This window comes from Oryzias latipes, chromosome 23 (genome assembly GCF_002234675.1).
Source record: "Oryzias latipes chromosome 23, ASM223467v1".
NCBI classification, from domain to species: Eukaryota; Metazoa; Chordata; class Actinopteri; order Beloniformes; family Adrianichthyidae; genus Oryzias; species Oryzias latipes.
The window spans coordinates 5,551,977-5,575,859 of NC_019881.2; the positions used below are offsets into that span (position 1 = coordinate 5,551,977).

The 23,883-nt window shown below is 38.2% G+C and overlaps 1 protein-coding gene across 4 annotated transcripts in view; it reads left to right on the forward strand.

The window, feature by feature from the left end:
• The window catches only part of dock4 (dedicator of cytokinesis 4), a 152,657-nt gene that overhangs the window by 45,263 nt on the left and 83,511 nt on the right, over positions 1–23,883 (forward strand). For all 4 annotated transcript variants that reach the window (XM_011490916.3, XM_020714319.2, XM_020714318.2 and 1 more), the window contains exons 2-8: positions 3,454–3,537; positions 7,816–7,856; positions 9,757–9,812; positions 9,901–9,997; positions 10,463–10,611; positions 11,455–11,539; positions 19,772–19,923. In XM_011490916.3, the coding sequence (XP_011489218.1) occupies positions 3,454–3,537; positions 7,816–7,856; positions 9,757–9,812; positions 9,901–9,997; positions 10,463–10,611; positions 11,455–11,539; positions 19,772–19,923 (664 nt within the window). The remainder of the gene's footprint in view (positions 1–3,453; positions 3,538–7,815; positions 7,857–9,756; positions 9,813–9,900; positions 9,998–10,462; positions 10,612–11,454; positions 11,540–19,771; positions 19,924–23,883) is intronic.

The following is a 23,883-nucleotide window of genomic DNA, read 5'->3' on the forward strand; positions in this document are numbered from 1 at the left end:
AATGTCAAAATGTGACATTGTTCATGTTCTTTGGGATTTTCATGGTTATTCAAAGTGATACATTTTGAGTTAAATCTAGATTAGAAGGGCCAACCCATGATTACAGTTCTGTCAAGATCAGTGTCCCGTAAAATCTGATAGTGTTTTTTTCGTGTGTCCCAAAAAAATCCATTTTCTCTTTTGGTGACTGAAATTTTGCTATGATGCATCTAAAAACTGGACCAACCCAATAATTCTGACAATGTTTCCCCATCTGTGGTTCATCTATTCATCAGCAGGTCTGTTTTATATGATTTATGCACCATTGCACTCTTGCCTCTGTAGCATCACTGAGTCAGGCTATGTTTGTTTTAAAAATGTGTGTGCATTCGTCAGTTTGTTAGGTTAAACCGCTGCTGTGGCTGTTTCTGTGTTTGGCAGCAGCTGTGTGGCCAAACAGCCATGAATGGTATCTTTCTCCCCGTTTGTACTCGCTGTTCTCATTCTCCGGCGCGATAGCCCATGTCCCACAATCCCCTTCAAATGGGACAAAACAACTACAAATCAGTTCCCTTCTCTGTCTCCATCGCCGCATCATCTGTCGGTCATCAGCCCAATCAGACGACGGACAGACAGTCCGTCAATCAAACTGATGGCAGGCAGTTAGAGATAAACAGCAGCTGGCTGGTGGATCGGCAGTGGCGCTGCAAGAAGCAAAAGGTTTGAAGCTGAATAATTTAGCTCGGCACAGCTGAGAGAGTAATTCATGCATTAGACAACGTTTGAGTGTAAATGTGTTTTGCTGTGATTGGCTTCTGTATGCATGTGTGAGTGAATGAGCTCTGGGTTAAAAAAAACAAAACAAAAAAATTAAATTTTTCTGAGATTCTACTTCCGTGCCATGGCTCTTTGAACAAATGACAAAGTCAAGTGTGTTCATGTGACACAACCCTTCTAGAAATGGAGTTTCTCCAGATTGACAGAGAGGTAGGTGGTGAAGCTTTAGCATCAAGAGCAGATGACATGACTACAAGTATCTGCACAAGTGAACTCTGGTTCAGGTCACTACAGTGTGAACACACGGAGCACAGATGTGAACCAGATAGAATCTTTATAGTGACATAGGTTGTGCTATCTGAGGTACAACAAGAATTCTGTAGGGCAGATCCATCCATCCATCCATCCATCCATCCATCCATCCATCCATCCATCCATCCATCCATCCATCCATCCATCCATCCATCCATCCATCCATCCATCCATCCATCCATTTTCTAAACCTGTCAGGGTCACAGGGCTGCTGGAGCCCATCCCCAATTATTGTGATGTGAAGGGGGAGTTACATCGTGACACATGTGTGATATACATAATTCAGACGTTTTTCTTGCGTTCGTCATTAGTCAATGTACGGAGACGTCCGTCGAGAGTTTTGGCAGACTGGTCTTTACGTGAATTCAGTTTTGAGCTGTTCAAAATGTTTGGTTGTTTGAGAATTACAAAGTTTATGCATATTTAGTGTCGTTTATACGCCGTTATTACCTAAATCTTATGCAATTGTGAGGGATTTTTGCAAGCTACATACACAAATTTGTGGCTTTTCACAACCATTCCACGTATGTCTAATGAACTTTTCACGCATGTACCACTGATGTATAACTTTTATATCGCGTATACTATACGGCGCACAAATTGCATAAACGATTCCACATAAACAGCCCAACAATCACGTATGTTCTAGAAAGATTTACATGTCCTTTGCGTGGTTAATTTGTACTTGTTTCGTGGTCTTAACGTGGTTCATCTGAGACACATCTGTGAAAATTTTACCTAAAGATGACAACTTTTCTCACTTTTTCCACTTATAGAAATCTATGACCAAATTTCATCTGAGAAATATGAGAAAAATGTACATTGTGACTGTATGACACTGGCTTAAGTAAAAGTGCAGAGTTTGGAAGCTTCCACTTTTAAACTGTCCTTAAACTCACTGAGTGCTGCCTACATTTTGCTGCAAACATATTGGTAATCCAAAAACGGTAACTTTTTGGGCTTCACTATCCATGAAATTGAACGATTAGATATAATCCCGCTTGAGAATCCTCTCTGTGTTGTTCAGATGCTGCATTCAGGTACTGTGAATGCAGCTGAAGGAGCCTACATTTCTCTTTTAAAGGCCTAGCTGTGGCCCTTCTCCATATTCCACGCTTCCACCCCAGATCCCACTGTTCTGTGTGTCCATGTGTGAATGGCTTTCTGTGTGCTTGCATAAACTGCTGATTAAATGGGGTGTCTGTGAGATTTTTCCGCCTGTGTCATTGCAGCAAGAGCATTTGTTGACATTTTTACACTTCATGCCTTGATGGGTTTGTTTGCTATTCTGTTTGTGCGAATGCCAGTGTCCTGTGGTATCGGAGCGTGTATGCCGGGTTGAGAATCAGGTTGATCTGTTTGTGCATGTGTCAGCAGGATGCAACTGTGACGTGAAGAGTTGGAATTAAGATCTTCCAAACGATGCTCAGTGATGGTCAAGCCCACTTTAGCAGCTTCCTTTTGATTTTCTTTGCTCTTTTCTTTGAACAAGCACAAAACCAAAATCCCCCTTTTTATTGCCCATAGTCAGTCTGGATGCTGGAGTTTAGACATTTAAAATCAAAAAAAGTGTTTTGAACAAAACTTCCTTTTCTGTGGTTTTTGTTTTGTGAGACTTTGAAACAGTTGGACAATTTTTTGTTTTTGGTCTACATGTTGCCAACAACATGACGTTGTGTTAGGTTGTATTGAACACTAAAGGCTGATTTACACTGGCCCATCTGTGTTGCGTCTCAGTTTCGTTGCGTTGACACAAAAAAGTCAAAATCTGAATGATGCCAAACAATAATAAATAAAAACGGTATCAATTGCTAATCTAAAAGCTAAGCTAGCTTAAAATGTTTCTAACAAACTCATCTTAACAGTCAAAACTATCACGCCAAACGCTATAGGCTGAGTTTAAAAGTTCAATGTTTTAAAAAGCTAAACTATGTTTGAGGGTCATTGAAACTGCTACAAAGGCTTCAGTTAGCCAAATAGCCTAATAGTAATATAATATAATATAATAATAAATTTCACCTAAATTAAGCTTGAATAGGGAAAAAGGGTGACTCTTGTTTGCATATAGGCATATATGTAATCTACAACTGATTTCGATGGACGTTTGGCCCAATAGTTTTATGTTTTTGCAATGAAGTTTAGGATAAAGTGACGTAATTTTGTCAAATTTGACATAATTTTTTAACTATCCTTTCTTTCTTTGAGTCTCCTTTTATTATGCAACTGGGATTTTTCCCGTTCTCTGAAAATTTTCATAAATAAATAAAAGTTTGTACATTGAACTCGGGTACCTTTTTCTTAAGTACAAAGGGAGAGAAGGATACCAACTTTTTTTTTTTTTTTTTTTGCTAAGTGCTTTTAATAATTGTTATTTTTCCGTTGCAGTGCTGGCCAGTTTTAGAGGGACCATCCAGCATGGCCTCCCCCTGGAAATTGGAGACACGGTTCAAATCCTGGAGAAATGTGAAGGTATGGTTGAACGGAAAAGGAAATATCTGAAAACTGACAGATTTTGGTACAGTTATGAACAGGTTTCATGCATTTGTTCTTTCATGAATTAATGAACTCGTTTTTGTTTTAACAATAAGATAAGATCAGTTCGTATTTGATGTTTTGGAGATAAATTCAAAGAAGCAGATTGAGATGGTTTGGGTACGTTCAAGAGAGAACCAGTGATTACGTTGGTAGAAGAACGCTAAAGTTGGAGCTACCAGGATGAACGACAAAGTGAAGGTTCAAGGATGTAGTTCAGTTTCAATTTCAATTTTATTTATATAGCTCAAAATTACAACAACATTCGTCTCAAGTGAGGGACATAAGGCTGGACGGTGTGAACGAGGAGCAAAAGGCAGAGGATACAGATAGAGGAGGCACTCTAGTAGACTACAGGGTGGAATTGAAATACAAAAACTTCTTCTTTCTTATTTAACTAATTTTTTTTAGTAATTCCTCTATGTGCTATTGCACCTCCGAAGACTTGAGGGTGAATCAAAATGCACAAGTGAACTAAAAAGACTAAACATCATCGGTGCTGTGCATTCTGGGAGCCCAAAGCTCTCACTTCAAGAATCCAAAAACAAGAAAAACTTTCTAAATGTGTAGGCGCACAGGAGATGTTGCCAGCGACAACTAAATAGATGCTCTCTGACATTTAGGTAACAAATTATGCGATCAATATGAATCGGCTAATTCTGACGCACAGAAAAGCAGCATTTATATCAGCTATGCATTGATTACTTATTGTTGCAGAACGGCACAATTTGCTTTTCTCCACGACAAAATCTGAGGATTTACGTTGATTGTGTAAACACTTTACCGCTATAAAGTGTTGAGTGCCAGTCCAACGCTGCTTTTTCCCCCCGCTTAAGAATCCCCAGGAATGATGTCGATTGCGTTGTTGCGTAATAGCGCTAAAGGCTAAACGTCGCATAAAGACGTTTTTCTTCGAAGTAGAGTCAGCTCATTGGTAGTGTAAAAGCGTCACTTCTTTAAAGTTTAAAGTTGCTTTCCACCGCTTCAGAACCCCCCAAAATAATGTTAATTGCGCAAACCGAGCACGTCCAAAGTCCGGCCAGTGGGGTAAATGTGGCCCGCGTGAAACTTTCTTCCGGCCCGCAAGCTCTTGTGTTAAAAAAAAACAATAATTGATTACTTGCGGAAAAACTTCATGATGCAAAACCTCTCTAAAATATCAGGAATTTGAGTTTTTTCTGCTTTCTTGGACCCCTCCCCTCCACATCTCTTCTTTTGTATGTCCATATGGTTTGATTGTCCTTATTTCATCCCAGATCATTTTTCCATTCCTTCCATCAAAGGCCTGTTTAAAGTTTCATCCCCCAAAACGATTTCGCAGCAGGGTCTCGCTACTGTTTTTTTTTACCGTAGAGCAGCTGAGCAGACGTGCACAGATAGGAAAAGCTTTTTTTTTTCTCACTTCCTTTTGGGAGACGTGAGCAAAGACACACATATACGAAGAGAGAGGCAGCCAGGAAGTGAGTCGCGCAGCTTGCCAGTCAGTGGGATGTGTGATATTGTGGTAAAAGACCCTAAGGAAGCTGACAAAAGCACAGCCAGCTGAATGCTCGGCCCAGAAGGGAGGAACAAAATCAGAATCCTGCCAGCAGCGTACGGGCTGCTGACAGCAGAGGAGACAGACTAATGGCTCAGCCTTGAGTCGATGCTATTCTCACTTCAAAACACAGCAGCCTGGATCGAGAATTCAGTGACATGTGGCTCCTGTCTGAAAATGCACCTCCTTAGGAATGGGTTTTGACCCGCTCCTCCTCCGGTTCCCTAACGGAGTGCAAGTCTTTGTTCTACTTAAAGCTGAAAGTTTATGTCGGACATTTTTGCCGATTTTCATTAAATAATTTAAAGTGGGAGTCAGTTTCCTGTGCCGTACATGTGCTGCTTAATCAAGAACTTATCTGTGGAAATAGTGAGTGTTTGTTCCACAGTCCTGACTAATAGAACATGACTCAGCGCTGCTTTGACTGTGCAAGCCCAAAACAGGTCAGGGACAAAACAAAAAAACAAACCGACTGGTGAATCCCAACTGTGATTACAGTAAGGTAATGCATTTACATGTCAGATATTTCCCTAATGCTCTTATCTGGAAGGACTTCGAATGGCCACGACTGTGGAATAAGCTTAACTGTTCAATTCAGAAAAGAGCATTGACGCAAAGCCTTCGAAAAGGCATTAGCATGGACTTTGGGGCTTTACAAAACTGCTATTTACTACTATTTAAATAGACTTTTTTTCAGTCTGGAACAGTCTTTAGAAAAAGCTTGACTGTGACGGCTAATACGCACACCCACACATTGCTAACATTGTTGTGGCGTAGTAACCTTTAATTGTGCTCCGAAGAAGTTTCTGCAGATTCAGTTGATCGACATCTGTCCCTTTCTTCACTGTTTAGTGTTTTTTCACGATTAGGTTTGTATCTTTACTCCACTCTCTCTCTCTTTAAATATATATATATATATATATATATATATATATATATATATATATATATATATATATATATATATATATATATATATATATATATATATACACACACACAAACATTTTAAGTGTTTACTGCTATATTTAATCGAATCTCATGATAAACAAGTGAACTTAAAAAACGGTTTATTTGTAACACTGAACTAAGTTTAAAAGCTCAAAAAAAGCTTTATTATCATAAGGTAAAATTCTGCATTGACATTAGATCAAAATAATTCTAATGGTTCTAATGGTATAAAATTGGGTGTCACCAAAAATGTCCAGAACTGAATTGATTTGATTCACCAGAGTCTGGATAGATTCGACTCACGATTGTTTTGATCCACTTGATTTGATTCTATTGTATTTTTGATTTATACGAATTTCTACATATTTATGACATGTTTGTATAGAAATGTAATAATAATCTATGTGTGCTTTGAAGATATTCATATTAATCTGATACAGTTTTCATACTGTAAATGTATTAGTAAAATAATAAACCAATGAGCATGTTAACACCATACAGTGTTAGATGGTTTCTCAAGTGGAAAAAAGCTCCAACAAAAATGTGCAGATCGTTATGTTCTGCCTCTCCTGGAAGGGGTTTCAATGTCGCCACTAGGTGGAGCTTGCGCTATAGCATTATACTTTATTCCCGAAGACTGCAAAAATCTGTGCTTTTGACCACAAATGGTTATTTAAAAAATAGTTTTCTGAAAAGAGTATGGAAAATTCATGCCTGTGAGTTTATAAAGCTGTTCATTTTCTCAGCAATGTATGTGTTTAGGTCGTTAGCGTTAGCCTATGGGAAATTACATTGTACGTTACCATCAAGCTAGTGGGTTTCGGCTGTTAAGCGTTAGATTAAGGAAAGGCATAAAAGATCAATATCTACTTTTATGGATTGATTATTGATTTATTATGTTTGTAATGATTTAGATCAATCAGTTTTAATCAACCCAGCTCTAATAAATTATGTATTTCATTGTGGCATTAATTAGTTGGAAAATGCTATTGAAATAAGGTCAGACATATAACAGCTTGGTTTAATTATTTTGTGGTGCTACGTTAACAATTAGCATGCAAAAAGAGTACTAGTAGTCATGGAGTGATTGGATTTGGACTCCCCACCGCTAATGTTTGGCTTAGCTTTAGACGCTATCTTTAGCTTAGCTCTAAAACGTTGACATTAACTTAACTCAAAATGTTAACATTTGGCTAAGCTCTAAACACTATTTTTCGGTGTTGCTCGAAACACTGATGTTTTATTTATCTTTAAATTGGAATATTTAGTTTTGCTCTTAAAGCAAAAATTCAGCTTGGATCTAAACACTAACATTTAGCGTAGCCCTAAATGCTAACATTTAGCTCAACTCCAAACTCCAAAATTTACCATAGCTAGCTACTGATTATCACAATATTGTAGCTTTTATTACGACTGTCTTATCTTTTACAACTGTAGAAATTTTCTATAAACTGTATAAATGCTGAAATTAAAAAAAAAAAAAAAATAACAGCATCAAAACATGTAACACAAGTAATAATTTTAGTAACATTTAGCTTATTGGCAAATTGTTTTTTGTATCATTAAAAGGGCTTTATGCAGTTCACTTGAATCTTTATTTGTCTTTCAGTTTACAAATGTATTAAATGTATTATTAGTTCAACATTTTCCTGTAAAGAAAATTTCCTGTAATTAGAAAATGCTAGGGATAAGTTGCAGGTTATTAATATTGTGCATTGTGTTTACAGGATGGTACAGGGGATTCATCCTTAAAAACCCCAATATCAAGGTGAGTAAACTTCTTTTGGAGCATTTATTTAAGTTTAAATTTTTTTTTCTCACACATAATGTGGGTAAGGAAAAAATCAGGTTATATTTGTTAGTGCTACCGGCAGGATTACTCCTATTTACATTTAAAAAAATGTACAAACAGGAAAAAGTCAAAATTACACAACAAATCTGCACTTGTCAATGACGTTTAGCAAAGCAAATCTGATCTTTTCTTATCCACCATTACAGTCTGATTATATTGGATGATGTTTTTACAATTCTATTTAATTGTAATGATTCATAATGTATAAATAGAGAAATTCCAAAGCAAATTTACAAAAAGCCATTACAGATTTAATAATTTTTAATAAAGGTTTATAAACAAAAGTGTATTGGTGAAATAACTAAAGAGTATATTTGCAGATGTTTTAAATATTAGTTACAGAACAAGCTGGTTTTGGATTTTGTCTGTGCGTCTCCTCGTTTGCCAATGCCAATTTTGAGCCAGATCACCTTCCAACAAACAACTGTTGTAGCTACATCTTATTTTCAGACAGTTTGGTTCACTCTCAGAAGTGTAGAGTGAATGGAATTAACCTGACCGATCAAATAATCCATCAGACTATTTTAAGGGCACTGATATGATAAGAGGTACAGTATTTTCCTTATTAATAGAGGGCACAGAGTTATAAGGCGCACCATCAATGAATGTTTTATTTTCATAACTTATGTCATTTATAAGAAACAGTAAAATAAAATGCGCAATAGGCAGGAAAAAACTTAGAGATAAGTCTGTTAGTCAGTCAAACTGTATTAACTGTGTTCACAGTAACTCTAGAACTTGTTTGTAACACACTACACATTAGTCACAATAGAAAAGTGCATTAACATATTTACAAAATCTGTAACTCCCAACCTTGTATTCAACACGTAAAGAACAGACTGATACTGCTAAAAGATACGTTACTGTGACAACACTAACGTCCAACCTCGTTAGTAACATGGAAAAAAACAGACAGTTACCGCTCAAGGATATGTTACCGTGACACTAACTTCCAACCTTGTTAGTAACACGGAAAAAAACAGACAGTTACCGCTAAAAGATACGTTACCGTGACAACTCTAACTCCCAACCTTGTTAGTAACACATAAAAAAACAGCCAATTACCGCTCAAGGATATGTTACCGTGACAATACTAACTTCCAACTTTGTTAGTAACACGTACAAAAACAGACAGTTACCGCTAAAAGATACGTTGCCGTGACAACACAAACTTCCAACCTTGTTAGTAACACGTAAAAAAACAGACAAATACTGCTAAAACATACGTTACTTTGTCTGTTACTGTGCTAACTTCCAACCTTGTTACTCATGTAAAAAACACAGTTGAACACTGCTACACGTTAGCTGTGTTAGCATATTCACAATAGCAACCCGCTGTGTACCTCTTAAAATTGCTTCGACGTTAGTAAGTACAGCAACAATTCATCCATAAATTAGTCACCCTATTCTGAAAGTGATTTTTTTTTTCTATAAATAAGGCTTCTAGTTTACAGTAAAGAAAAGTTTTGCGACACACATATCCAATATAACCCAAATCAGGACTGAGTTTATGATCTCTTGGTTTCATCTAAATTCTGCTTTGATCTCTCAAAGTCAATTGGGAGGAGTTGTCAGGGTTCAGTCCATGGTTACACACCCACATCAACATCTTTTTTTTGTTGGCTAATTTCCATGTCCTCCTCTATTTAATTTGTGTTCCTCCTCATTCAAATGTATTTATTGTTATTCCGCAAGGGCAGATAACTGTGCATTGACTATGTGCTGTTTTCACTTCCAATAACTAACCTGCTAATGGAGCTTAAGGTAAACAACTCAAGGGGGCGTTCTCATTAACACATTTCCCTGTTCTCTAAAGGGGATCTTCCCATCCTGTTTTATCCACTTGAAGAATGCCCACGTCAAGAACAAAGGGTAAAAAAAAAATCTATGATTTTGGTTGTTTTAATCCTTTCAAGGAAGTAGATTTCTAAAGTTGAATCTTTTTGTGACGCTTTTTCAGGCAATTTGAGACGGTCATCCCTGTCGAGGACTCTGTCATCACAGAGATGACATCCACACTGCGGGAGTGGGGTGCCATGTGGAAGCAACTCTATGTGGTAAAGACCCAAACATCCGCCCGGTTTAAATGAAACATCTAGCGCCTTGTTTCTCTCCCGTCAGGAAAGGAGCGTGTGTTGGTGTTGGGTAACCAAAGAACCATCAGCTCTTTTTATAGCCCTGCATTTGTTGGATTGATTTTGTCTGAGGCCCATTAAGCTATCTGGGGGACTAATTAAATTGAAGTGATGAATAGTTGGGGAATCGAAGATCACACGTTTGTGTCCAGAGAGGCTGGACACTGCTGCTAATTTGCCAAAATCCATTTGAACTCCTTTTCAGGGCTGTCCCTTTAGTTTCTTTGCATTTCTCTAACGTCGTTCCATATCTCTCTATTTCTTTCTTCATCTTTTTATCCGTGCATCCTTTTTTTCTTCTCGCCCGTTTTCCTATTCATTGGTCGGTGGACGTATTTGGCTCACACTTTTCCTTATCTCTCTCCACTGGTCGTTTTCACCTCCCAGAAGAACGAAGGGGATTTGTTTCACCGGCTTTGGCATGTGATGAATGAAATCCTGGACCTGAGGAGGCAGGTGCTGGTCGGCCACCTCACTCATGACCGGATGAGGGACGTCAAGCAGCACATTACTGCCAGATTGGACTGGGGCAACGAGTGAGTACGGGATTTGTTCTGTGTCGTGAATGATACTAATGTCTGTGGTTCAACAGGAGTTGTGTAAAAATAAAAGGGAAGCTACCTTTATAGTTGTCCCTTGTTTATTGCAGGAGTTGCATTCTAAAAATAACGTGATGGAAGAAATATGCAAAGTAGTCATGTTAAATTTTTAGGCTGTAAAACCCCTCACTACACACTTTATACACTTTTCTGAGTAAGACATGAACACTTTCACATTGTTCTTTCTTTTTTAAACCCGTCAAAGTTCAAACCTTTGCAGAAAAATAAATCAAGTATAATAGAATGAAAACAAAGATCTGATCGTGATCAAAGATTTATGTAAATTTGGCAAACTGAACGTATACAAAATCTGCGAAATTGTGAGACTGCAAAAGGTGGACCGGGATATAGCAAGGGGCCACTGTAATTTCAAAATAGTCTTAGTGTGTGTATACATAAAAAAAAAACTGCTTAAGGTTTCAAACATTAACTCAACAGTTAACTGTTCCACCTTGAGCAATTTCTCTCAAAGACTCTTTTTCTCAAAGACAGTAAGTTTATAAATTAAATTCATTTCAATCAAGCGACCCCACCAATTTTAGATTGAAGTTCTGTATAAAAGAAAAGTAAAAACGGGACCAGGCGCATTTCACTAAAGCCTTATTTCCACTCAATGGTACGGTCCGTAACGGCCCAGTAATGGTCAAGACGATTCAGGTCGGCGTTTCCACCCAAAGTTGGACCGTTGAGGGGTGAAGCTACAACAACTACAATGGAGGTCAACCAGGAGCTCATTTTTGTCTCCCTGTTCTCATTACACTCTTTGATTCTGCGCTTCAGACAACTCGGCCTGGACCTGGTCCCCAGACAGGAGTTCAGCATGGTGGACCCTGATGAACTCAGTGTCACAGAGCTTTACAGAATGGTAAGCAGTTTTTTTTTCTGGCTCTATTATTACGGGAAACAGTGTGGTGGTGGAGACCGATGAAGGATGCTGGATAAACTCTGCAGACCCAAACGTCTGGGAGTCTGTATGTGCAGTTGCAGATACTAAAACTCCGGTATGGGAGGAGTTTGGGGTGGCCATGGAGAACGACTAGACTCAAACCAGACACTTCAGGAGGGTGAAGCAGTTCTCTACCAATACTGTGTAGAGTGCTGTTGGTGAAGGCTGTGTCACACAGCCACATTTTGCACTTTTACCACATATGCATGGAAGCGATTCTGTAGCATAATTAAAAATAAAAGTCAATACCAGAAATGCTTTTTCATTTTCAAAATGAAGCTGCATCAAATGACTCAAAATTAAAATGAAAAAGCATTCCTTCAAAATGCTTTTTCCCTTTCTACTTCAACATCACTTACACTGTCACTTAATTAAATGATAAAGAAAATGGTATTTGACATTGCATTTTCAAAAAGTTCTCTGGTAAATGTGTAGCAAAATTTATTTAGAAATGTCTAATTTGACAATTTAAATTGATTAACAGAAATGCTTTTTCATTTTCAAAATGAAGCTGCATCAAATGACTTAAACTTAAAATGAAAAAGCATTCCTTCAAAATGCTTTTTCCTTTTCTACTTCAACATCACTTACTCTGTCACTTAATTAAATGATAAAGAAAATGGTATTTGACATTTCATTTTCAAAAACTTCTCTGGTAAATGTGTAGCAAAATTTATTTAGAAATGTCTAATTTGACAATTTAAATTGATTAACAAAAATGCTTTTTAATTTTCAAAATGAAGCTGCATCAAATGACTTAAACTTAAAATGATAAACCGGCCTTTCGTGATAAATGCGTGATATACATAATTCAGAAGTGTTTCTTGCGTTCGTCATTCGTCGGTGTGCTCAGATGTCCTTCAAGGGTTTTCAGCCGACGAGTCTTTGCACGTATTTGGTTTTGAGCTGTTGAAAAATACGAAGTTTATGCGTGTTTGAGCTGTTGAAAAATACGAAGTTTATGCGTGTTTTAGTCTATATGCAATTATTACGTAAATTGTTCGCAATTGTATGTGATTTTTGCTAGATGCATTCACAAATATGTGGATTTCCATGACCATTCCACGTATGTCTAACGGACAAGTTATACGTCTGTGTAAACGATTTATAAACGATTTTATATCGTACATTAGGGTTGGGTGATGTCCCCTAAATTGGCAGTTGACGATGTTTGCTGTCAACCATCGGGATGGACGATGATATTGTCCGGGGGGGGAGTATTTTTAATTTTTCATTCTTATATAATTGCTATTCGTTATTTTACTTTATTTAATTTATTTCCCAACTAATGACTCATCCGCGATGATCCAGTATAAACTGAGGGAAGTGACTTTAACAAAAAAAGTAACAAACAAAATAGACAAGAAGTGGTCAGTCAGTCGTTAGAAAGCGTTCAAACAATCACGTGGATTTGCTTTTCCAGTTGTGTCCCGTCTAAATAAAGGCTGATGTTATTCCTACATGTTTAAGTTTAGTCAGGATGTAGATTGCAAAATTTCCGAATGGATTTTATGTCCACCCAAAGCTAATGTTGTTAGCCCGTGTTAGCATACTGCTAATCCTGGCTTCTTTCCGGCTCCGTACTTCAACATAAAAAGCACTGACCACACGGATTAAAATTAAAATGATGAGCGAACAGGCGCTTCATAATAACCGTAACGTTAATAAAAGCACGTTTAGAAGATCGTCTCGTATATTACCGAGCTGACATGTCAATGTATATAGCCGCTCGGCGGAACTTATAACCTCTTCCGGTTTTTCAAACCCTATTCCGCATGTGTGAATGATTTATTCCGACCGAAAGTGTGACCCATGTGAACGTTTGTTATATTCTAAAAACATTTTTATGGGCCCATGTACACGGTTGGATTCTAATCCGACGATTGATCCGATCAAGATATTTTGCACATGTAACCGTGGCTTATGGTGTCGACTCGCAACGTGGCGGGGGTGTGGCATCACGATGGTGTCTCTCCATCGTGATGTCACTCACCCATCACGATGGACGATGGTATCGTCCATCGGCACAACCCTATCGTACATACTGTGCACATACAGTGTCATGTTAAAAACATGTAACTGATGCACAAATTTTTATCCAGATTTGGCTTTTATGTTGATTTACGTGTTTCTTGAGGGATTATTTGTACTTCTTTCGTGGTTTTAAATAGTTCGCCTCTGTAAAAATAGAACTTTTTTTCAGGATATTTTTCTCTATAATGGTAGTTATTCAAGTTATAAACTAGCCAGTCAGTTACCTCACTGAAGTATGTGGTGCCTGCTGCCCCCCACATCAAACATTCGAAATGTTTTAATGACAGCTCGCTTTTAAGTGGTAGGAGTCTGGGCTTCCAACTAGGTCACTCTTGATTGGGGAGAGTGGTTGCCATAGAAACGATGATTTAGACCGACTCCGGCCTATCACTGCCTACTAAAAATGTCTAGTTCCAACGTGGTCCGTATCGCAAAAAAATGGACGTCAATTGGTTTGAGCCAAAAGCAAGCCATTTTCTATATGTGACAAGACGTAGATCAAATCTAGTGTATCAGACATTTTGAAGTTTTTTGTTTTAAACTTCAGACCAAAGTTAAGAAGAAGTCTATTTAATATATAATCTAGTGTAACAGACAGTTTGCAGGTTTTCCTTTTAAAAGTTAAGGGAAAAGTTAAAATTCACATGAAATTGCCAGATTGTAGATGGACAGAAATCTAGTGTAACAGTTTGAAACTTTTTCTTTAACATTGTTATCTGGAAGATTAAAAAAAAAAAAGCTCAACCGTGAAAACATTTTCTGACATCAAAACGGTCCATGGCTAAAAAAAAGGTTGGAGACCTCTGCTGTAATGTTCCAAACCCAACTGCTCCCAAGCATATTACCGAAAGTGAGAGAAGTACATCGTGAATTTTTCTTTCACATAATTTTTATGCCATTTTTGAGCAAGTTTGCAGACTTTTTTTTTTATAGAGGAAGGCTGTCTTTACTTCTAAATGGAGCTGATTGGAAGTAAGTTTTTTGGTCCCATCTGTGGCCTCTGAAGTTGTTTTTCTTTAAGCAAAAATGTCCTTGAGCAAGGCACTAACCCCACTTTAACCTTGTTGGGTTCATCATGTATGAAAGAGCTAATTCCAGTTTCAGACTCCCGTCCATCTGCCTCTAGATTTCTCCCCTTCCTTACTTACCCCCGTGCGCTCCCCTTTTTTCACCTCCTCCAAAATCTAACCGCTGTTACCGAGGTAACCACTTCTCTGCCCTCACACAGAGCGCAGACAATCATATCACACACACGCACACACTCTAAAGCACTGTCGGCTTTCCCTTCAGAGGGGTAATAGAAGCTCCTAATCCATCTGTTTTTGTTTTGTGGGGGGGTACTTTCATTTTGTTTTTGAAAATGGCAAAACAAAAAGGCTGACATGAGAGGATGAAAGCAGGACACGCCTCTAAATGGCGTACAAAATCAGCAAATGGCAGCATTTCCTTTATAGCGGCCACACAATAAAGAGACACATTCATGGCTTCCACACAAACACACAAAAACTAGCTCTCCTAAAGACAGACAGTCTGAATAAAACTTGATTACAATCACATTTTTTAGCAGATCTTTCCAGTTTCAGCCTGAGCCTCGGTGATGTGTGTTCATTTTTTGTGTGGATTGTACAACTTTAAAAAAAAAAAAAATCTGATTGGAGGAAAACATTTGGTCAAACTGTGACTAAACAGGTAGTCAAACTAGTGCTGTAAAAACCCAAAAGCATTAGTCAGAACAACTAAAGCAGCAAGCTAAAGCTCTCTGCTTTCTTCAAACAAGTCCTCCATCCAACCTTTAATTGGCTCCCTAGTCTCCCGCTAAGCCAGGAAGAAGCTAAAAACAGCCAGTGAAATTCAAACTTGCTTCTTTTTTCCTTTGCAAAGAGTCCAGATCATAAACCCAACATATCAAGATGTAAACATTCCGCATCACAAACATTGACTGTATAAAAGAACTGGACGGGGTGAGTGTGACGTCATCCATAGAAAAGTGCTTACTTCTGGCTCCAACAATATGAAGTTAAAACAGTTGTCATTTTTTCACATTATGGAGGCCACCATGTTGGAGCCCGTTGGTCTGAATCATCTTTGTTTTGGCAACCACTCTCCCCAATCAGGAGAGAGCGTGTTGAAGTCCACACCACTACCATTTAAACATCGGTTTGGAAAAAATCTGTCAAATGTTTTGAAAATTCGTTGTGATACGACATACCTTTGTTAAGGCATCTAATTGGCCAGTTTATAACTTGAGTAATCTGTACTATAGAAAAAATATGAAAAAAAAAGAACACCTTGACTCTTGATCTAGTCTAAAGGCATTCCCATGATGAGAAAAACCTGTGTTGTTTTCTAGCACATAGTTTATTCGAAATTTACCTCTGAGTTGTGGGTGGGACTGTTGGCGTGAGGTGAGCCTGTTTTCATTTCCTATCATTCCATTTGTTACACAACAGCTCAGTTGGCTGGATGCAGGACTGGCGTGCAAATAACCAGGGAACGCTTAATCCTGTGTGGGTCCCTTGAGCAAGACCCTTCACGCATGCAACTGCCCAACTATGTAGCCACAAGGGGGCCAAAGTCTGGGTCTCCCTGTGCCAGTCCCCAGCCTGGGGAAAATACAGGGTTGTGTAAACAATTCTGCCAAGCCAAATGTAAGAATCACAGAAAGCTGATTCGCTGTGACGACCCCTGAAGAGATGTGCTGAAAGGTGACCAACCAACACGCCACGGAATAGGTCTTAAACAAAAGGTAGCACAGCAAGAATGGCTATTCTGATAGATACATTTACTGAGTAATAGCTGCTTATTTCTCAATAGAAGTCTACGGGATTTTGGCTTTTTGGAGGCATCTAGTACTTCCTGTTTGGAACGCCAGAGAGGACGGATTACTCAGTCCAATTCCTTTATACAGTCAATGGTGATGCAACAATTGACTCAAAACTCTGGTTTGGTTCTGAATTTGCAGTTACAAAAGGTTCTTTATGGTTCACTTTTGCTCTTTTCACAGATCTTACATCACCAAATAGAGAAGGTCATTTTTAGGGATAATGGAAGAATATGAAAATACTAGAATCTTCTCAAGAACTGTGTAATGTGATGGGCAGGTGGAAGACTCTGCTGTTGAGGAAAAGATGACTGACGTGACCGTGTCATTTCTGTGTTTCGCCTCCTCTCAGTCTGCTTTCATTGCCGACAGCATCACGTGACGCCTGCAGGGCTGCCAGACTCTCATGTTTATCCTTTGTGTCTAGTCATGCTTAAGCTGTGAAATAACCACACACACACAACCCCCCCACTGGGCGGCCTGAACTGCACACTTAAAATAACCCTGTTACAAAATCCCACAGCGTAAATCAGGGTTTCCACAAACCCAGTCATTTTCCATCCAAAACAGAATTACGGCCGTCTCATGTGCACAGCCTTCAAAATGTGTTGCTCAGTTGTATTTTTAGCTCAGACAGAGGAGTTGTGACAAAGCAAAATGTGTTCGTCATGTTGTTTACTGTTGTGTTTGTGAAGTGCTTGTCATTTTTGATTTTGTCTCGCGTTGTCATTTACATTTTTTTGTGTTTATAATTAGATAAGAGTTTCTTTTTCCTTCTAGAAGGCTAAGAGTTAGCCAAGTTAAAAGTTAGCTTAGCACAAGAATTGTACGAAGTTAAAATACGTTAGGATTTCACAAATCTTTTCTCAAACAAGCACTTTTATGGGGAAAAAAATCAGTTTATGTGTATTTTTTATTTTTGTATTTCACCAAATAAAATGCAAAAGTAGAAGTTCGTCTTTTATGAAGCTTAGTAAAGGTCTACTTCGGGGAATATTTGTAATGTAGATGCTAATTTTACTAATGCAAAGTCATATTTTCTTCTAATCTACCTAAATAACCTAAAAAAAGAGCTTTTCTTAGTTTATCCAGATACATTTTAACTTGAATGTCTTTTTTCCAAATAAAACAAATTATATTAAATAAAATCTTTACAAATGGTCAATGTTTTTGGTACATGCTAAAATTTTTTTTGTTGTTGCGTGCTTTAAAAAAAATGTACTTCCGGTTTGTTGCCTAAAGTGTTGCATCTCGATGTAAAGCCACTTTTCCGTGCCAGAATCCGTTGGAATGACTTTATTTGTTTATATGATTGAAGAGTTACGCTAGTTCAAAGAGCGCGTGTTGTTTTGCTGTCGCCGGCGAAATCTCCGAAGTTAAAGGGTTAAGCTAGGTGGCTATTACTTTTTTTTTTTTTATTGGCTTTTAAAAAAAATCTGCTTTAAAAAAAATTCAGCTTTAATGAAATAAGGCAACAGAGACGTGTTTCTGCCTTTGGCTGTAATTTGTGACACATCACAGTTTATGTAAAATAATTGCAGGTCTCAGTTGCTCTGCCTGCCTGCAGGGCATTTTTTGACTTTATAATGGACATGTAAAATTTGTCATGTCAAATTTTCTGTTATTAGTTGGCAGCAAAAGGCTTTAGCACAGTTACAGCTGCAGTACTACACAACACTGTGTATGTCTGTAGTCCATATCAAGTTTTAATTAGAAATGGAAACCCTACTTTTATACCATCCTTAATTAATACTCCCAGGCGGACTGTAGCAGTTACCCCTTTGCTCTTAATTAAGCATTTTTGGGTTGGATAGGGGTTTGAAATGCCAAATTTCTTTCTTTTTTCCTTGTTTTTTTTTTTACACCACTTAAATCCCATTTTACCAATCTTCTCTTTTTGATTCCCCCCCCCCCCCCCCCCCCCCCACAAGCCACGAGGGTAAATCTGGCAGTGTTTCAGTCTCAATGTGCTCCAGTTCTATGCAGAATCTGTGGATACTTGAGCAGCAATGACTGCCATGCGTGCAAACAAAGCTGCAATATTCTCATTGATTTGAAGGCTATTTACAGTGCGTGGCTATGCTGGCATGAGCCCTTATTGATCTTTTTCATATGGACTGACTTTAAAATAGTATGCAACTCCCACGGCGAATGAAAGACCCCACTGAGGTGTGACATTTTATTCCGCCTGAATCGTTATATCAATGCTCTTGTATCTGAGGCAACCAGGTGAAGAGGTTGTGTAGGAAAAATATTGCTTCTCTAAGAAAAATGATTGGAATGGCTGGTCTTATGGACAAGTTATTTCTATTAAAAATTGGGATTTGATCATTTTCTTTCAGTCTTGTTTTGATATGATATATTTTTATGATAACTTCTACATTTTCTGTCATAATTGCAGTTGTAATATGTTGTCCTCTGGTGCTATTGGCAGTCTTCTATATTACACGACTTTTTAACGACAGTATTTTCTGTACTGTAGGACGGACCGGATTAAAAGGCGCACTATCAATGAATGGTCTATATTTGAACTTATGTCTTTATTTAAAGTGAACTGAACTAGAAGGCCCATTAATGAAGACAAAAGACAGATTATCTGGCGTTCACGGTAATTCTGGAATTTGCTTGTGACACATTACACGTTAGCGTATTCACTATAGCTGTAACCTGTTTGCAAACTTGACTGTCACTACGCTAACTCCCAACCTTGTTAGTGACACGTAAAAAAAGAAAAAAAACACAAGCCGATACAGCTACACGTTAGACATATTAGCATAGTCACATTAACACCCAACCAAACATTTTGATGGATCGCCGTGTCCCTCTCAAATTCGCTTCAACATCATTAAGTATAATTAATCCATAAATAAGGCACTCCGGATTATAAGGCACAATGTATTAAAAATATTATGAAGACTTTTAACCCTTCTGTTATCTTGTGTGATCAAAATGACCCCACCCTTACCATGACAAAGGTGGATAAAGGTGGAAAGATTTCATGTAATCCATGGACACCAGTGAAGATCACAAATCATTGAAGAAAAAAGGTTCAGAGCACTGTCTAGTGGGTCTAGATGACCCAACTCCTAACGTTAACGGGCCTCCAAGGTATGTTTTTGTCTTCAAATATTTACGCAAATGCAAGTCAAAGGAGAAGGGAGTGAGATGTCTCAGTGGAATTAGAAGACACATCTTTGATTCTGCATCAAAGAAAGTCTATAAACTACAAATTTGGTGCTTTTACTAAACTTTCCAACTCCAAAAGGTCATTTGAAGTCTTATTGTTTGTGTTGCAGATGGAGAATCGGCACCGTAAGAAGGAAACCCCTGCGCCCGCCAGCACCCATCACCTGTTTGTGCACGTCAAGAGTCTAATGAGCGCCAACCTGGGGGAGGAGCTAGAGGTCTTCTTTCACATTTATGATGGACGGGAGGGCCGTCCTCTCAGGTAATCATTCATCCAGTGAAAGATTAGTTAGGATCATTGCTCAGTGGGCTAGCAGTGGAGTGTTTGGCCTGAGACTGTTAGCTTGTGGGTTCAAACGCCTCCCTATTTGACTCAGCAGTACAGGGTTGGGTCGCAGTTTCTGTAACGGGTGGGTCAGAAGTGAGAAAAACGATACACACACCCAGGTGTGTGACAAATAAGGGGATATATTTGAATTCACTCTTTTCAGATAGTAAATAAACAGGTTTTTTAGATAGGGAGCTCCAAAATGAATTTAAATTCATTAATAGTAAATAAACAATGCCCAGACACATACGAATGAGGACCTTTATTTTGAAAAATAACTCACATTTTCAGTGTGTTCAGTATATTTCCTTTTCTTTTGGGTGGGGTGGGGGGGGGTAAGATCAATGACTTATTATTGTTAAAAATAATTGCAAAATTAATTTTAAAAAACATTTTATATTCATATAACTGTATAACATTTTATGGCAAATGCAGTCTTTTATTACTGTGTTTTTTATTTGTTTTGTCTTCTTTGGGCAAAATGACTTTCCCTGTCAATCAGTGCAAGTGGGTGGGGCCTGCACATCCACTGGGTTTTCTCATTGTGTTTTTTATTATTGTCAAAGTGTAAATTCTTTGGGGTTGTTCTAAATGTGCTCTTACTGCTAGCAGCTTTAAGGATGTAGAGTCACACAAAGCAGATCCACCTTGTCTACAGTCAATCTGCTCAAAAAAGTACATTTCTAAATAAATGGACCTGCTTTGACAAGGTTGTGTAAAAAATGGTCACTTGGAGACTTTTAATTTGAAATAAAATTATATTAAAGGTCTATGTAATAAAGTTGCACAATTTGAAGGATTTTTATTAGGTTTTGCACTCTTAAGAAAAAATATTATTTTTTAAATAATACTATACAAGAGAATTGGGAAAAACTATGTATTTATCACAAGATTGTATTTATATGTTTACTTTTGTTTACAGAATAATCTGCTTTTTTTATTAAAGAAAAATTCTTAAGCTCCAAATTTGCTACAACAGATAACAGATCCAGATCTAACACAAAGAATTGATTTGTTTGAGCGAAAAACGTGCATTTCAGAGTGTTAACACTTTTATTTGGAAACTCACACTTTATTGATGGCGTGAGGTTCTGTTTGATGTCCAAACCAAGGGGAGATATCAAGATTAAAAACAAAAAAAAAGACTAAACGAACCAAAATGTTTCTCTGTTGCCTCATGATGCAGCATCAGGCGCTCAACTAAAACCATCAAAATGACGTGACTGGGCTTCAAATGACACTTTTTCTAAAAAAAACAATACCCACTACATTTTTTTTCTCTTTTCTTTGTCTTCTCATGGCCTCTAAAAACGATAAGTTATTTCAATTCTGGAAACTCTTTGAAATTTCCCCTGTGTTTGTTTTCATCACTTGTCGTTTTGGAAAACTCTCCCAATGGCCGCCTGCCAATGTTGTCTCTCACTGTCTGGCACATACAGAAACAGGGAGGCACAAACACATTTACACAATCTCTCTGGCTAGAAGCCATGTTTGCTGCTCCACTATGGGCTGGTAATTTCTGTGTGTGTATCTGTGTTTGTGTGTACGCTGCGGACCAGATGGGACTCTGACCCGCTGTCTCAACGCCATGCCAACGCTATGGGCTTCTATGCTCCTCGGCAGCGTCTTTGTGTTCAATACAGACTCTTCATGTGACGGTGGTTTACTGTACCATCGCTCGCACTCATCACACTTTTATCTTTTTAAACGTCTTGTACTTCCTAGATCCATTACTGTCAGTATTTTAATGATTTTTTTAAAAATTCCTTGAGATTACTCAACATGTATCCAACATTTTTACACGTCAGCTGGTCATCGTCCCCACTACTCATGGTGTGAGCCAGTACATTCATCAAGATCAGGAAAGAGGATGGTGAGCTAGTGGGGAGGGCAATTAGCCTTTGTGTTGCGTTAAAGCCATTGATTGTATATGAGAACTGGAATAAGTGACCTCTCCCTCTGGTGTTCCAAACAGGAAGTACCCGTTGGCTCCAAAAAGCCAAAATCCTTTAGACTTCTATTGTAAATTAATCATTCATTCTCTGCCACTTTATCGTAAATGGTCTTGTTTTTGGCAGTGCGTGCGACTGGATTTTTTAATGCTCGCACCGCTGCGCAAAGCCGTTTTGTGTTAAAAAAGAAGGAAATCTCCGCAACTATGACAGTCCTGTATGTGTGTGCAGGTGTAACAGCTCAAAAAGGAATGATAGTTGCTTATGAGAATGTACATCTGAGTCGTTCAGTACCTTCTGCTTACGCGCCCGAAACTAGTTGAAGCGGCCGAAAAAAGTCTGTTCAAATCCTTTAACATCGGAGCTTTAGCATTCTTTCGTCTATCGTAACTTTTCAAACTCAATCAGTGTACTTCCAGCAAATTCTGAAGCCGATATGCAGCAGTGCATAGTTGTGAAGAGTGTATCAGTTGATACTCCCACCGAGAAGAGCGGCTATGCGCCACAGCGCTCTACGTTAGTAATGCGTTGCATATCGGTGCAAAGCCAGAAGGAACAGCCGCTTTTCTCTGCGCCAGATGATTCACGGGGATCGTGTGAACGGTTGTAGATTTATGGTATGTCAAAAATGCCTGTTCTTTAGGTGTCGCTGTGAAACTATTGGTCTTAAAGGGTTAACTACAGCTAAAGATCACAGCAATTAAAGAGCAAAACAAAAAAAAATTGACATTAGGTTATAGAGATCAAAAGAAAATTTCTGAAACTAACTATTCAAAAAAAAGACAGAAAAAGAACAAAATGAAAATAGAAATGAAATGCTTCAGACAACTAAATTTTCAGAAATCAAAATGAAACGTTTAAAATGACACAAAGTAGAAACTAGTAAAAGTAGGTATTATGGGACATCAATGATTGGATGATGACGTTTGTTCATCATTTTAACAGAAACTTATTTGGCATGAAGCGCCTTGAACCTAAAACACCCAAACAGACCCAAACAAAGCTGCTGCTATCAAAGAATATATTAATTCAGGACATACAGTACATGTGAAGTGATTCTGGATTTGCTCTGTACTAACCACAAATCGTTTTATTATTATTATTATTATTTTTAATTGACTTTATTTGATTGGCTTAATTTGATCCTAGCCGGAAGTTTGTGACGCCACACAAGGCAGATGAGGATCCGCTTTGGGGATCAAAAAGGTTCACCAATGAAGCGGAAGACTTTTCTATATAGGAGTGGCGTGGAACCAACTTAAGTGTCTTCAATAAAAGAAAGTTAAGGACGTCAAAGTCGTGAACGATGGAGAAGAATTCAACGGGAAGAAACTCCTGAATTAGAAACTCTTAACTGTTACACCCCATCACTGTTGATAAGAGCCAACTTTCCTAATGTTAAACTCTTAAACTGTTACTAATAATTCAACAGATATCCTGTTGTAACAGTTTAATAAAAAGACCCACTGCCCCGCATGGACAAGACAGTAAACTACAGTCCAATCAGGAGACTTTATATTAAAAAATAGCTTTAACTTTGATATTTTAGACTTTTAAGTACATTTTCATGGACAGCATGTATTGGATCTATTGGGGGGGGGTCAATTCTGCACTTGTACTGTAGCTCCAGCAGTTAGCGGCGCCAGTGACTTGGCTTACGGTCAGACGCTGCTGTATTACAAGGTTTTTCTCTCTGCTTATCTGTGGACTGTGAAAGTCACCTAACTGGATTAGCTCTTCGCTCACCAGCCAAGATATAAGGGGGGGGGGTGCTTTCTGCTGCCGCCGCTTACACCATGCACTACAGCGGGAATGGGGAGGACGGAGTACAGAGGGAAAAGGAACGGGCCTCTGGTTGTGTGAGGAAGGGAGCATTTGAGGACGGTTTCATTTTGGCAACCAGGAATTTGACTTTTCTGACTGGGTTGTAGGGATTTTTCTT